The 12568-nt window shown below is 36.8% G+C and overlaps 1 protein-coding gene across 3 annotated transcripts in view; it reads left to right on the top strand.

The window, feature by feature from the left end:
- ELF2 (E74 like ETS transcription factor 2) overlaps positions 1–12568 on the top strand; it is a 39204-nt gene that overhangs the window by 6834 nt on the left and 19802 nt on the right. Inside the window, exons 2-3 of one of the 3 annotated variants that reach the window (XM_064510718.1) lie at positions 725–917; positions 1853–2018. The exons of 1 other annotated variant lie outside the window; for it this stretch is intronic. In XM_064510718.1, the coding sequence (XP_064366788.1) occupies positions 846–917; positions 1853–2018 (238 nt within the window). In that variant the 5' untranslated portion in view covers positions 725–845. Of the gene's footprint in view, positions 1–724; positions 918–1852; positions 2019–6780; positions 6882–12568 lie in introns of those variants that run through there. One more of the 3 variants, XM_026106146.2, reaches the window with a different exon arrangement.

Raw genomic sequence — 12568 nt, 5'->3', positions numbered from 1 at the left:
GTTGTTTAGAAACAAAACTCTGCTGGTAAATCTAGTTTGAAAAAATTCACAAAAATGGAGGTTATGTATCTTTATAAGCTCAATGAATTCATGGTATACCTAGCTTAAAGCAGTGTGATGTGTAGCTACTTTTTTTGGACTTGTTTTCTCTATAGAAAAAAGGTTGAGACTGCTATGATGCTTTTTATTTCCAAGAAGGCTGTAGATAAGAAGCTGTGTGTTTGTGAGATGTATGTTATTATATATGCATTGCTTAGGCAGTATATGTGAAAGCTTTATATTATGAAACTGGTGGAATAAAGAGAAGAGTAATTAAAAAAAAAAAAACCTCTTAGTAGGAAAAAATTGACTCAAAAAAACCCCCCCTCAAATATTTATATGAGAGGTGAATTGGTATTTGACTTCAGTGAGATACTCATGTTCTTGGACAATGGAAACTATCTGAATGTATTGTGTGTTTTTTAAAATAATGTATGAAATTTAACAAATTGCAAAGAACCATAATGGAATTTTATTATCTTAGTATTAAAGGCTGAGGTGAGATTTGCCGTTTATGGCAGTATTTATTGTTAACTTAGGAAAGTGGGCACATTCTGTCACATCTGTGGTGCTCACTGATGCCCTCTTTTGATACAGAAGATGTAGCACAAAACAGCATTCTTAAAAGCTGAAAGACTTTTGGGTGTAAACTATGTAAATAACTTAAAATTATTTTGTGTTTCAGCCACCTCTGCCTAGCTGTTTAAGAGAAGCGGATTGTGAATTTGAGCCTTTAACTTCAGGCCATCCCCATTACTGTCTTTGGGATAGATAACAGCTCTCAAAGCCTCTTCAGGGAATGCACCATGACATCAGCAATGGTTGACACTGGCGGCTCTGGCTTGGAGTTCGACAACAATGGAATAAAAAGTCAGGAGGTTAGAAAAATAAATAGAGTTTATTTATCAATAAACTTAATAGCTTTTTTCTTAATTTGAAAGAAAAAGATCACTTTAAACCTACTGTGTAAAATGGGCTAGAGACTGTTGTGTGGGGAGGAAAAGAGTAGCCCGTTTATCAAGTTTTTTTTAGTAAAATCTTTATTATTACAGGGAGGTGGAAGTAGTAGGTTTTAAAGTCTGCAGTCTGCGTCTGTAGACTGGGTTTACAAAACTAAATTCTGTATCAAGTATGTCTTTAAAGTAAAGCCCTCAAATGTGTCTTGAGGTAGCACGAGATGAGCAAAACCATAGAAGGGCCTTTTTCAAAGTGCTACTTAAATGTTCATATTTTGTGTTATTAACAAAGAAAAATACTACTATCCTGTAGCTTGTAGTGAATTGAATCTGGCAGGGTTCTACTTTTGCAACACTTTAACAGATTAAATATGCTGATACAAAAATTTTGATCTTTAAATAAGTAGAGATAGACATATGGGCTTTGAAGTAGCTATTTCTTTTGTGATGGCTTATGTACTTAATCCAAAACATGAGTGTTCGTAAGATACAAGTCAGATGTAGGTACATTGCCTACATTATGTTGGTTACATTTCATAGAGTAGAGGGAGAAAAATACTTTACATAGCTGAATGCCTTAACTGGAAGGTTTGTTCTTTCCAATACCTTAAAACTGTCTGATGCTTTAAATTGAGTGTTTAAAGCCAGAAAAATATCTTTGGGATTCAGGAAAGTCCTTTTGGTAGGTGATAAGATATCTTTTTTTTTTTTTTAAACTCTTGCTTTAGGAGAAGAAAATTTTGTTTATAAATATTCTAAATTATTATTATTAATCCATAAAATACATAAGAAAATAGAAGGAAAGATTGATTTAGATTTCAACAGTGCAATACTTAGAGCTTTTTTTCTTTCTATAGGAAAATGAGCCAGTCTCTGAATTCCCAGCAGTGATTGTGGAGCCGGTTCCTAGTGCCAGACTAGAACAGGGTTACGCTGCTCAGGTCCTGGTTTATGATGATGAGACTTACCTGATGCAAGATGTAGCAGAGGAACAAGAAATTGAGACTGAAACTCTGGAAACAGGTAGACTTACTTTAATGTTTTTTCCATGAGAGTTTCTGCACTGCTTACTCTTAGAACTCCCTGAGGAACGTGACTTTATGTTTACCCACAAGGTAGAGATCCTGACCTGGGATCACGTCTGTTCCCATTAAAGTTAACTTTTCTTAGCTTTGGTGGCAACAGGGTTGGGGCCCTGGTAGGGAAAAATGTTGCCTTAGGTTTAGGGTGCTGCATTGCAACACCTGTGTGCCCTCATGAGCAGGGGGATATTCATTTATGTGCTTGCTCCTGTATATGCAGGGGGTTAACTACACATCTAAACATGGAGTTTTTAAAAATTAGATGAGCCAGGAAGCTGGTTAGAGTTTCGTTTTACGTGTCTGAGCCAAATAACTGTGGGGCAGCTGGCAGTATGGACTGTGCTGTTCTACTTACCCTGTCTTCCAACTCTTTCCTCCTCCCCTCCCCATAAGCATACTATCCCTTGCTCTTGCCTTTTTGGTCTAAGAGAGGTTTTATTGCTGATTTAGTGGCAGGCCTTTGTGGCTGAGGAATGGAGTTGGACTATCCTTTTATGGGCATAAAGCCGAAAGGGATGAAATCAACTCAGCTGTGTGGTAAAATCACAACTTACAAATGAAATGTGGCAGAAAGGCATAGAACTTAGGTGTTGAAGCAGCTGACCCAGTTAGAAATAAGCGTGTATCTTTCTGATCACTTCTCTCCAAATTATATGATTGTGAATTTTGAACTTTCTGGTGAAGACCAAAGTCTGTTTAAATTGTCTTTAAGGAGCAAAAACTTTGCTCCCATGGGGCCCAAAGGGCCCAGATGACATCTGACTGCCAGGCTGCTGCTGCTGTGCTGCCATTCCTGTTGTCCCTCCTGCCTGCTCTCTTGTACTACTTCTCATGCTTGTTGTACTTTTTTTTTAACCATTTCAATATGCTAATTTTGAGGGCGAGAAGCCAGAGAAACCCTCAGCTGTCCAGTAATTTTGTTGGGTTAACTTTCTACTGGGTTATTGTGCTGATACGGCTCAGCAAAGGACTGAGCTGAGTGCTGAGACCGGGAATATGTAGACCTGCAGCCAAAGGGAGGGCAGGTTCTCTTGGGAACTCGCTAGTAAAGTGGTGAGACCACTTGACTAGAACAGGGATCGCTTACGTTTGTATCCCAGGGCTGCCTAATCCATCATAGGAATTCAAATTCATGATGTCAAGCAGGCAAAAAAGTCCGACAGACTGTTCTCTTCTCTCAACTGTTCAGTTTTGTAGCACAGTAAATATCTGGTCTGTGTTCCCATAAGATTAGGTGGGTTTAAGTTCAAGTTTCTTCCGAAACAGTGGGTGCAATTGTTCATCTATTGTAATGAATCTGAATTTTAATCCCCTTGGTCACTTCATGAAAAATCATGTGCATCAACTGTGTAAGGTGTACACAAACCAATAGTTCAGATTTTTGGAGAACACTTGCAATTCCAGTTTACTCAAATGTGTTTTGAATTAAGTAAGCTAACTGTGAGTTCAACAGAAGTCATACAAAGAAAAAATATGAAATGTGTATTTTGCCTTTTTTGTAATTATGGTAGTAAAACTTTTAAGGTAAGTGAGAGGTGAGGGTATTCTTTCCAAGAAATTGAGTTTTATGAATTCAACTTTGTTTGAAAGCTATAGTGCTTGTGCTTTGAAGACTGTTGCTTTGAAAGGTGTCAGTTCTTAAACATCAAATATATTGTTTCTTATGAGTAAAATTTTGATAGTTTAATGACTAACAGAACAGCTGTCTTGGGATAAAGAGCTAATGCAAATGAACTCCATATTTTTTAAGGTGTCACTTTTGGCCACAGTAACTTAGTAGAAACGACAATTAGAAACCTGTAGGTTTATAGGAATTTTTGCTTTCTTTTTTAAGCTATTGCTCAGAGAAAGAAACATGACTGTTTACAAGTCTTGATACTTGAAAATACTCGTAAAAATTATAAGCCGGTTTATAAGATATACTTAGTATTGTGATTTTGGGGCAGGGCGTGTTAAGAGATGTCTTGACTGTAGATAGTTTCCTAAAAATTTTGTGATAACATTCACTTTATGTTCTTAAAAATTTAGTGTAGTAACATTTTATTATGTTTAAAACTTTGTTTTAATAGTTTTGATATAAAAACTTCAATGAAAGATGATCTGTACTCAAAAGTCAAATTACAGGAATGTAGATGAGGAATCTACTCTAATGAAGACTTTTAGAAACCATTATTGAACATTGGTTCCATTTATGTTTCCAGAAGGTCTGTGGGGAAAGATGCAATCTCCCATTGAACATCTTTTCCTATACAAATAACAATTAAAAGATGAGAGTGTAGTACGTATGCTATTAATTCAGTGCAGTTTTCATGCTGTAATTTTACACTACTGTTGAATGATGGTTCTACACAGATTCTGTAACTGCTATAGGTAAAAGATGTGCTTGGGTTAGACTGCTCTGACAGAGGCAGTCTTTAGGGAGCTTTTGTTTTGACCAAGAAGTTCTCGTACTACCAAGAGTCTTTCTGAATTAATTGCTCCTACAGAGAGGTAAAACTGGTGGAGAGGGAGTATAAAGGCCCCAGGAAGCATTAACTTCGGTGGTGTGCTGCTATTAGCAGTGAGCTTTGGAAGTGTGAATCTAAGTGTATCTTTTGTTTTTTATTTTTGTAATTAAAAAGAAAAGATACTGGGCTCTAAGTAGGAAGCAATTTGGTATTGTAGAGGCAGTGAAAGAAACCATAGTAAATGCTAATCAGAAAGCAGACTAAAAGAGAAACAAGTGCGCTAAGTTATTTTTGAAGGAAATGCTCTATAAAAATGCTCATTTAAAGAGTCTTTTAAGAAGCTTATTTTAAGGTGATCATTTAAGGTGCTCACTTTAAGAAGTACATGCCTTAATTATACTAGCAGCATCCTATTTTAGATACATACAACAAACTGATTCCTGTGTATGTTAGAAATTCTGTTGTTATACTGGTCTCTCTGAACTGGCTTGTACTTCAGAAGTGTCAGAATAAAATTTTTTGTGTTACTTGGTAAATATATAGCTCTTACACCAAGGAGGAGGAGAATTAATACCTTTTGTAGATGCAGATTCCATACTGGGCCAACTGATCCGGTAAAAATTTACTTATGACATTGAAGAGCTGATTTGTACTGTGCATTGAATGGTTCTATTTGTAGTTTGCTATTCTGTGGTTGGATTTGAGTCTGTGTGCATTGCAAGGACTGTCAGGGCAGATCCAAGGGCAGAATGTGGGCCTATGATGTAGTTTTGTACTAAAACAGCATTTATATTTAAAAACTTCTCATGTTTTTGAAATCATGATTCAAATGAAATATGCTATGTAATCATTATAAATAAACATATCTATAAATAGTGATAGAATTTTTAGTTACTTCTAATAGAGTATATTTTTTTACTTACCAGAATCCTTCTAGCCTGTTTCCCACTAATCTATCTTGATTCATTAATTGGGGATTATTGATTATAATTTATTTATTAACTATAAAAGTAAAACCAGAGATTCTTTTTCAACAAACAAGAAAGTCTTAACAGATTAAGTTACAGTTTTTCATTCCATTTCAAAAAAAGCTGCCCGTATACTTGCAGTAGAAAAAAATCTTTACAAAGGAGTTTCCTAGGAAAAATGAAATGTAAGAATTTGATCCTTTCAGGTGTCCATAGGATGTTTTTGGTGGAAGCAAATAGTGCCTCTCATAATCTTCTACAGGCAAAGTGTTAGATTGAAATAGTGTTTACACTTATTTTCCTATCTGTATGATATTCTTACAAGTGATACTTTCAGGCTACTGAGGGACTGAGTTACTTTCTTAAAATTTTACTGCAACACTGATTGTTTATACTGTAAATAATTCACCCCCCTAACTGGTTTGTGATATCCAAATTTTGTCAGCTTCCACTTCCAGAGTAATCTGTTCTCAAAGTAGTTAGCCCTCCATTTTTAGGCTTTATTCAGCAAAACCTTTGTAGCTCACATAACAGCAGAATCTGCTGCCTTTATAGAAGCAACCACTGAAATTAACAGTTTGTATAGTTCTGTTTGCCTATCATGACACACAGTCCTTAATATTGGTGCATATGTTGGCTAAGCCAGTCTTAGGATTTATCATTCTTGTGGTGCTGAAGGTACGCTTGTGATCTGCTGGTCTTTCACCTAGGTGATGCCTAGTCTTTTAGTCACACAAGGCAAGAGATGAGTATTTAAGAAGTAGAATAATGTTATTTAAAAAATGTCACAAGTTATCTGGAGCTACATCATTAAAATTGATTAGTACTTTCTGAACTTCCTTCATGCTGATTTTAAGCTGCTGCAACAGTGCTACTTTTCTTCTCTGTTATTTCATACCTGGTAAATATTCAAAAGCAGTGCTATGTGTTGTTGCACACTAGACAGCTAAATGTTGTTATGAATACAGTAAACTTAGTTCCTCTGAGAAGTATACCAAAAATTGCGTTGACAGTATATACCCTGCTTTCATTGCTTCAGTGAATCTTACTTCCATGTCAATAGTATTTTTCCCCTATTTCTTATTAATCATCAAAACAGCAAGTACAGGTTTGGGAATTTTTTTTCACAACATTAAGATCAAGGAAGAGGAAACAAAACTACTGTTTTAGAGAAGTTGAGCTATCATTTGACTTGTGAACTGTCACCACATTTTTGAATTTTGTGTTCCATCAGAAATCCTCCCTGTGGTGCAAGTCTGTTTTAATTCTAAAAATGTTATTGCCACAGGGAGGTAGAAGACCTGCATGAAAAAATGGGGATCTGAAAATGAGCCCCTCCAGGATTACGATCTGATGGAAAAATATTGAACTACAAAGACAACAATGCTGGTATGTTTGTCTATAATCTCTTGATTTTTTTTTTCCGCCAGTTGAAACTATCATGTAAACTGATAGCCCTCCTTAAGGAGGGAGGAGGTGAATAAACAGTGAGTTGAGACTTAAACTCCTCTCCTAATTTAAACAAATGCATGAAAAAAAGTGTATTTAAGGCAAATTTTCTTTTACAAAGTTTTACTATTTACACTACTACCACTGTGAGAACTAGTCTTGTATATCTGCTTAAAGCTTTTAGTTATTACCTGTTCTTGTTTTGCTTTTATATGCCTTCTTTCATTATGATTAAAATTGCTTTCTTTTGACTTCTTTTATCTGAACTTGGGCCTGTAAACTCTTTGGCTTATCTAAGATAAATTTGCATCAGTTGTTAAGTATTGTGTACTTACAATTCAGTATTAGTTCTGGTTAAAACCTTACGTTTGAATATGGAATGTATACGCAGGGAATGAACAAAGCAGTGTTATCCTTCATTCTGTCCAGACATTATTTGACTAACTGCCTCTTACAAAGAAATGAATGAACATCTGGTGTACGTTTTGGTAGTGCTGACGTATCCTATTGATTGAACTTCATTTCCTGACACTGACAGCTTGATAGCAATTTTAAAAGTGGGGAGCAGGTTGCTGTGGAGCACTGTGCTGACTAGAAACAAGAGTTTGGGCATTCCGTAAACTTGCTTAAACTTTCAGCTTAAGTTGGCTTCACTTTCATCAAAGAAATAATGTGAAGCCAGTTTGCTAGATGAAAGAAAAGAAGATAAAACTGTGGCAGAAGCATGGGGTACTTGCCTTAATATGAGAATTAGATGGCTCTAACTCATTCATGGGTTAAGAATTTGTCCTTTGGATGTGAATTAACTTTATTTTTGATGCCATGGTGCAACTGCACTGATGTGAGTTCTTACTCTGCCAAGAGATCCATTGCATTTTTACAAGTTAAATATTGATGATAATGAAACAAAATGATCCCCCTCCAGCTGCATATGCTACTGCTATACCACTCAGAGCAGTTATGCTAAGGGTATGTACATCTGTTCTCAGTAACATTCTTAATTGAGAAAGAGAATTCAACTGCAACTTAAATTTTGTGTCATCTTTGCTGGCTTGTCACCACAGGTGTTTCCTTTTCTGAGAAATTAAAGAAAAGAGTCTGTGCAGGTGGTCTGTTAATGATGTTTTTACCTAACGGAAACAGCCTGGTTGTGGTGTCCAGTTCTTTCTAGATTTCAGGTTTCTGCTTTGCTGCTTTCAGTGCCATGTTTGTGCTGAAAGAACATTGCAAGACTAAGTACTTGGTAGTCATAAAAGCTAATTTAACATGCATTTTTTCAGGCATAACTTTTATTTTGAGGTTGTGAAGCTAATCGAGTGCCTTGCCAGTATGGGGCATTATGGGTTAGACCTTAATTGGGCAGACTGGCGGTCTTCTTTCAGCACCCAACTCCAGTTCCAACTGGCAGTAGCAAACGGTCGTATGTTACTATGCAGAGTCAGCAACAGCTTTTTACTAATATAAGTTGAAATATATTTTAGTTTGTATCTTGAAGTTAGAATGCAGTATAGCCTACCATCAAAGCCATGTTGGTTTGACTGCACAGGAGTTAGTAGTCTTTAATGGTTGAAAACTTGTGGCAAACTTGTAAGTAATAGTTGATTTTTAAAGGCAATCTGCATGTTAAGACTGTAGCTGTAGTTGACAAATTCTAGGATCACAGTAAAGCTTTGTGTATTTATAAGGACTAAACTTCCTGCTCAAAGATTCTGTGTGCTTATGGAATAGACATGTGCTGATATCACAAAAGAAGTCTTGAGGAGTTGTAGATGTTAGGTCTTGAACAGCAAAAATACTGAACTGTGTTTTAGTTACAGATCAGTCTGTTACCAGTCTCAAATACGGCAAATTTTGTAAGATCAGATAACCTGCTCTGGAAATAACTGATTTATAGTAGTATGCTAGACTATCTTGAAGTTGCAGAACTTAACTATAAGGCAAGGAAGTACATATAGATATATATTCTTTTTTGAGACAGCTAAGTCTTTCTTACTCTGCATTCACAAGTAGTAATGCTGAAATTTAAACACTTGCTATTTATTCTGAATAGCTCCTTTCCTCAGAACACATTTACTTTTCTGTGTGGAATCACTAATTGCCATAGGAATAGTGACACCAGGAGACTGAGTCTGCTCAGGTGTGGATTGTGACAGACTTGTGGCTTTTGTATTATTAGAATTTAGATTAAGATTAGATTAGAAGCCATAGAAGCCATTAGAAGATAATCTTATGGCTGTGGCCACCCTTTCCCCAGTTCTTCCAGTTTTTCCCCTGGTTCTACCAGGGATGCTTTGAGCTCAGTTTGTTGTTACTTTGCAATTTTCTACTGTAGAATCTTCAGTAGATGCTAATGACTATGCTGATGTACTGATACAAGGGACTGCTGCATCCTCTTGACATTTTTGAAATATAGATGTTACAATATGATTCTCTGTATCTTTACCCTTGCAATGCAGTAATAATTTTCAGCAGTGTGATATCCTGCTGTTGAGGACAGCAACTTTTTCCACATTTGCTAGATGTGAGTTTCTTCAGGATCCTGGGGAAAATGGAGTTTTCTGTAACTGTTTAAAGTTTGTAAGTGATTTCTGTGCTCAGGACAGGACATTCCTGGAATTCTGAAGTTATTTGAAACCTTTTTGATGTTCTAACATAGTTCCTCTGTCATTTCATCTTTTGCAGTTTTTCATGCTTGTAAACTTTGATGTGACTGGAGATACTACCCTTTAGCAGTGTTACCTGCATTTGACTATTTACTTAAATGAAGTCAAACCAGTCACCTCTGTAACAATAAGTGCTTTATGATACTTGCCTTTTCAGAGGGTAGCTTCGTAGTACGAAAATACAACTGGAACCTTCTATGGCTAAAAATAATGAAATACACATTTTCTGATTCAGGGTTTTCTGTCAATGATGGGCAGCAAAGGAAAAAAGTGCCATTGGAAAGTTTTACTTTTAGGTTCTGGAGTTGCAAGGCTTGTGAAATAGCTCTCCAAGGAAAACTCAAATCTGTTACCAGAGAGTAGGTTTCCAAGGCATTTGTCAGAATAATTTTGCCTAGGAAACTATGGGAGAGGGAACTGACTATTCCTCTGTCACCAGAGTGCCACATCAGTCTTGAAGGCAGTGAAGAAAATATCAAAACTCTTTACTTTAACATGAAACTATACTGACTTTTCCAAATTTCAGCAATCTTGTGCATACTTCTAATAATCTTTCCTCAATACTTCTTGGTATGTGTTGCCCTTTAAACTGGGATAAATAAATATCTTCTTTATTTAAAAGTGCCTTAACAAAAATTCTTTGAGGCATTTTTTTTCTGATTTATAAAGAACTGCACAAGGAAGTACCTAAGACACTTCATGATTCCACTCCCGCTTAGCTCTCAAATCTGCTGAAGTCTTCCCCTTTTTCATATTCTTAATTTCTACTTCAGCTATCTTGCATGCAGTTAATCACATCCTGCTTCCTCTGTTGGGTTGTCTTTCACTTTTTTGGAATAATCGGTATGAATTTTAACTGGTGCATATTTCAAAGAAAAAGTGAAACTTATTTCCTTTAATTCGAACAAAGTTTTCCATGTTCTTTATCGGGGGGAGGGGGGGGGGCCTTATCCCATATGAGTTGATAGACATTCTGCTGCAGTGCCTATCCATGTAGAGGGACATAATTTACTCCGGTGTTTCTGTTGTCCAACTCCCTTAGCTACCAAAGACTCCAAAGTGTACAGGGTCTGTGCCAACTAAAAATGCACTTGCTTGGTATTGTCTTATATGCACGTGTCTTGCTATAAGCCTGTCACCTACTACATTCATGTGTGTCAAAAGCATAGTTTTGAATGGTGGCTTTCCTGCATAATAGAACCTTTTCTTTTCCCCTCCTGGTTAGTAGATTCACCATGTGATGAGCATGTAGGTCTACCTGAAAGAAGTCGATCTGTCTTGCCAGATAAAGTCTCTGTATAGCCTAACACTAAAAAAAGACAGTAAGCTAATAAGTATATTCCTGCCTGACAATGAAAAACTTGCTGTTCAGGGATTGTTCTGTTTCTATAGATTTTTTTTCTATTTTTTTCATCACACATGATGAAACATGTAAGCAACATAAGTTAATTTGCAATTTCACGTGGTCCTATTACATTATAGTAAATCTTCCTTGGCTCTTTGGGTCTTCCCCTGCTTTTTTTTAAAGTCAATATTGTAGCCCTCTTTACTAGCCTTCTGCCTCAAAAAGGAGGCTTTAAAAGGGAGATTTAAAAAGTTAAGTGTGTCTTTACTTTCTTCCCTATTGACTTTGTTTTTTCCTGAAATAGTAAGATGTTTAGCATTACAAAATAATTAGTGTTCAGCATAAAATAGTGGAAATCATACAGTTCAAACTCATGTAACTGCCAAACTTCTGGGGAAGACCACATTCCTCCTTAAAGACAGTGTAATATGCTTTAATACTATACTTTGACAATACTTGTATAGTAAGTTGGCTACAGGTCAAAATATGATAATTCCACAGATTTATTGCAATCTTTAAAGTGTGTAGGCTTGAACTTCTTTCAACTCACTGGAATCCTTTGGGAGCCCAGTGATGAGACGCTGCCTGATCAGAGAGTGAAGAATTATAATGCGTGCAGCTGTTTTGGTCTGTCCCATGCAAACTGGCAAACTTAAGGGCTGTGCTAGCAATAGTAAATTAATACCAGTGAGGAAAGTGGTTATTAAATCTGCAGCTTGACATTTCATACTTTTTAAAACCATTTCAGACACACACTGGTCAAAAATTACATAAACCAATTGAAAACAGTTATTCAGAAAGTGCACATATTTTAGGGAAAACTTCAGTCTGCTTGCAGAGGGTAAAGGGAGCAACTTGGATATGAGTCAAAGGCTTGATGTTGGCAACTGTGGAAGTTGCAGTCAGTAAACCTCCTCACTGAATTACATGCCTAAGAAGGAGGCAACCAACTATGAATGCATCTTTTGCTGAGTACAGGAATGTGAACTTATATTGACACAGGCCCAGATCTTCAAAGGTGTTTAGTGTTTCTGTGCACCCTTTGATCTGGGCCTGCAGTGCCAAACCATTTTTAAGTGCATTTTACTGCTGTGGACCTAACCACTTGAAGAGGAGTGTGGGTAAATGTTCATGCACAAGAATAATTCTGACTGTTAATGACAGCAGGCACACGAGACTAACAGGAACGCAGTACCTCCATCAGTTATTTCAGTACTGGGTATGTAAGCTGAATCTACAGTGTTCTCCCCAAACTTTACTCTGTGAGGCTTCCATTTCAAATTGAAGATTTTTTTTCTTTTTTTTTTAATAAAGGACTATGGTGTTTTATTGCGACTTTAAGAATTTGCCCATTGAAAATGCCTTTGCTTGTCCTTGGGCTGGTCTCTGCTAGAAGAATTTGTGCCGGAGAATACAGCAGAGTCCCCTAGCGGAAATGCACTGACAGCAGGAATTCTCCCACCATCCCTGTTGCACCTCTCTGCATAACACGAGCTGACAGGAGCACTCTGCTGTTGGCAGTGCTGCATCTACACGAGAGCCTTTTGCCGTCACAGCTGGCTGGAGAGTGCCTTTTTTGTCCATGCTCCTGGCTGCAAAGAGCTCTGCTGGCAAAACTT

The sequence above is a fragment of the Dromaius novaehollandiae genome, chromosome 4 (assembly GCF_036370855.1).
Source record: "Dromaius novaehollandiae isolate bDroNov1 chromosome 4, bDroNov1.hap1, whole genome shotgun sequence".
Lineage (NCBI taxonomy): Eukaryota > Metazoa > Chordata > Aves > Casuariiformes > Dromaiidae > Dromaius > Dromaius novaehollandiae.
Note: the sequence above shows the minus strand (reverse complement) of the source record. Positions and strands in the feature narration are given on the sequence as shown.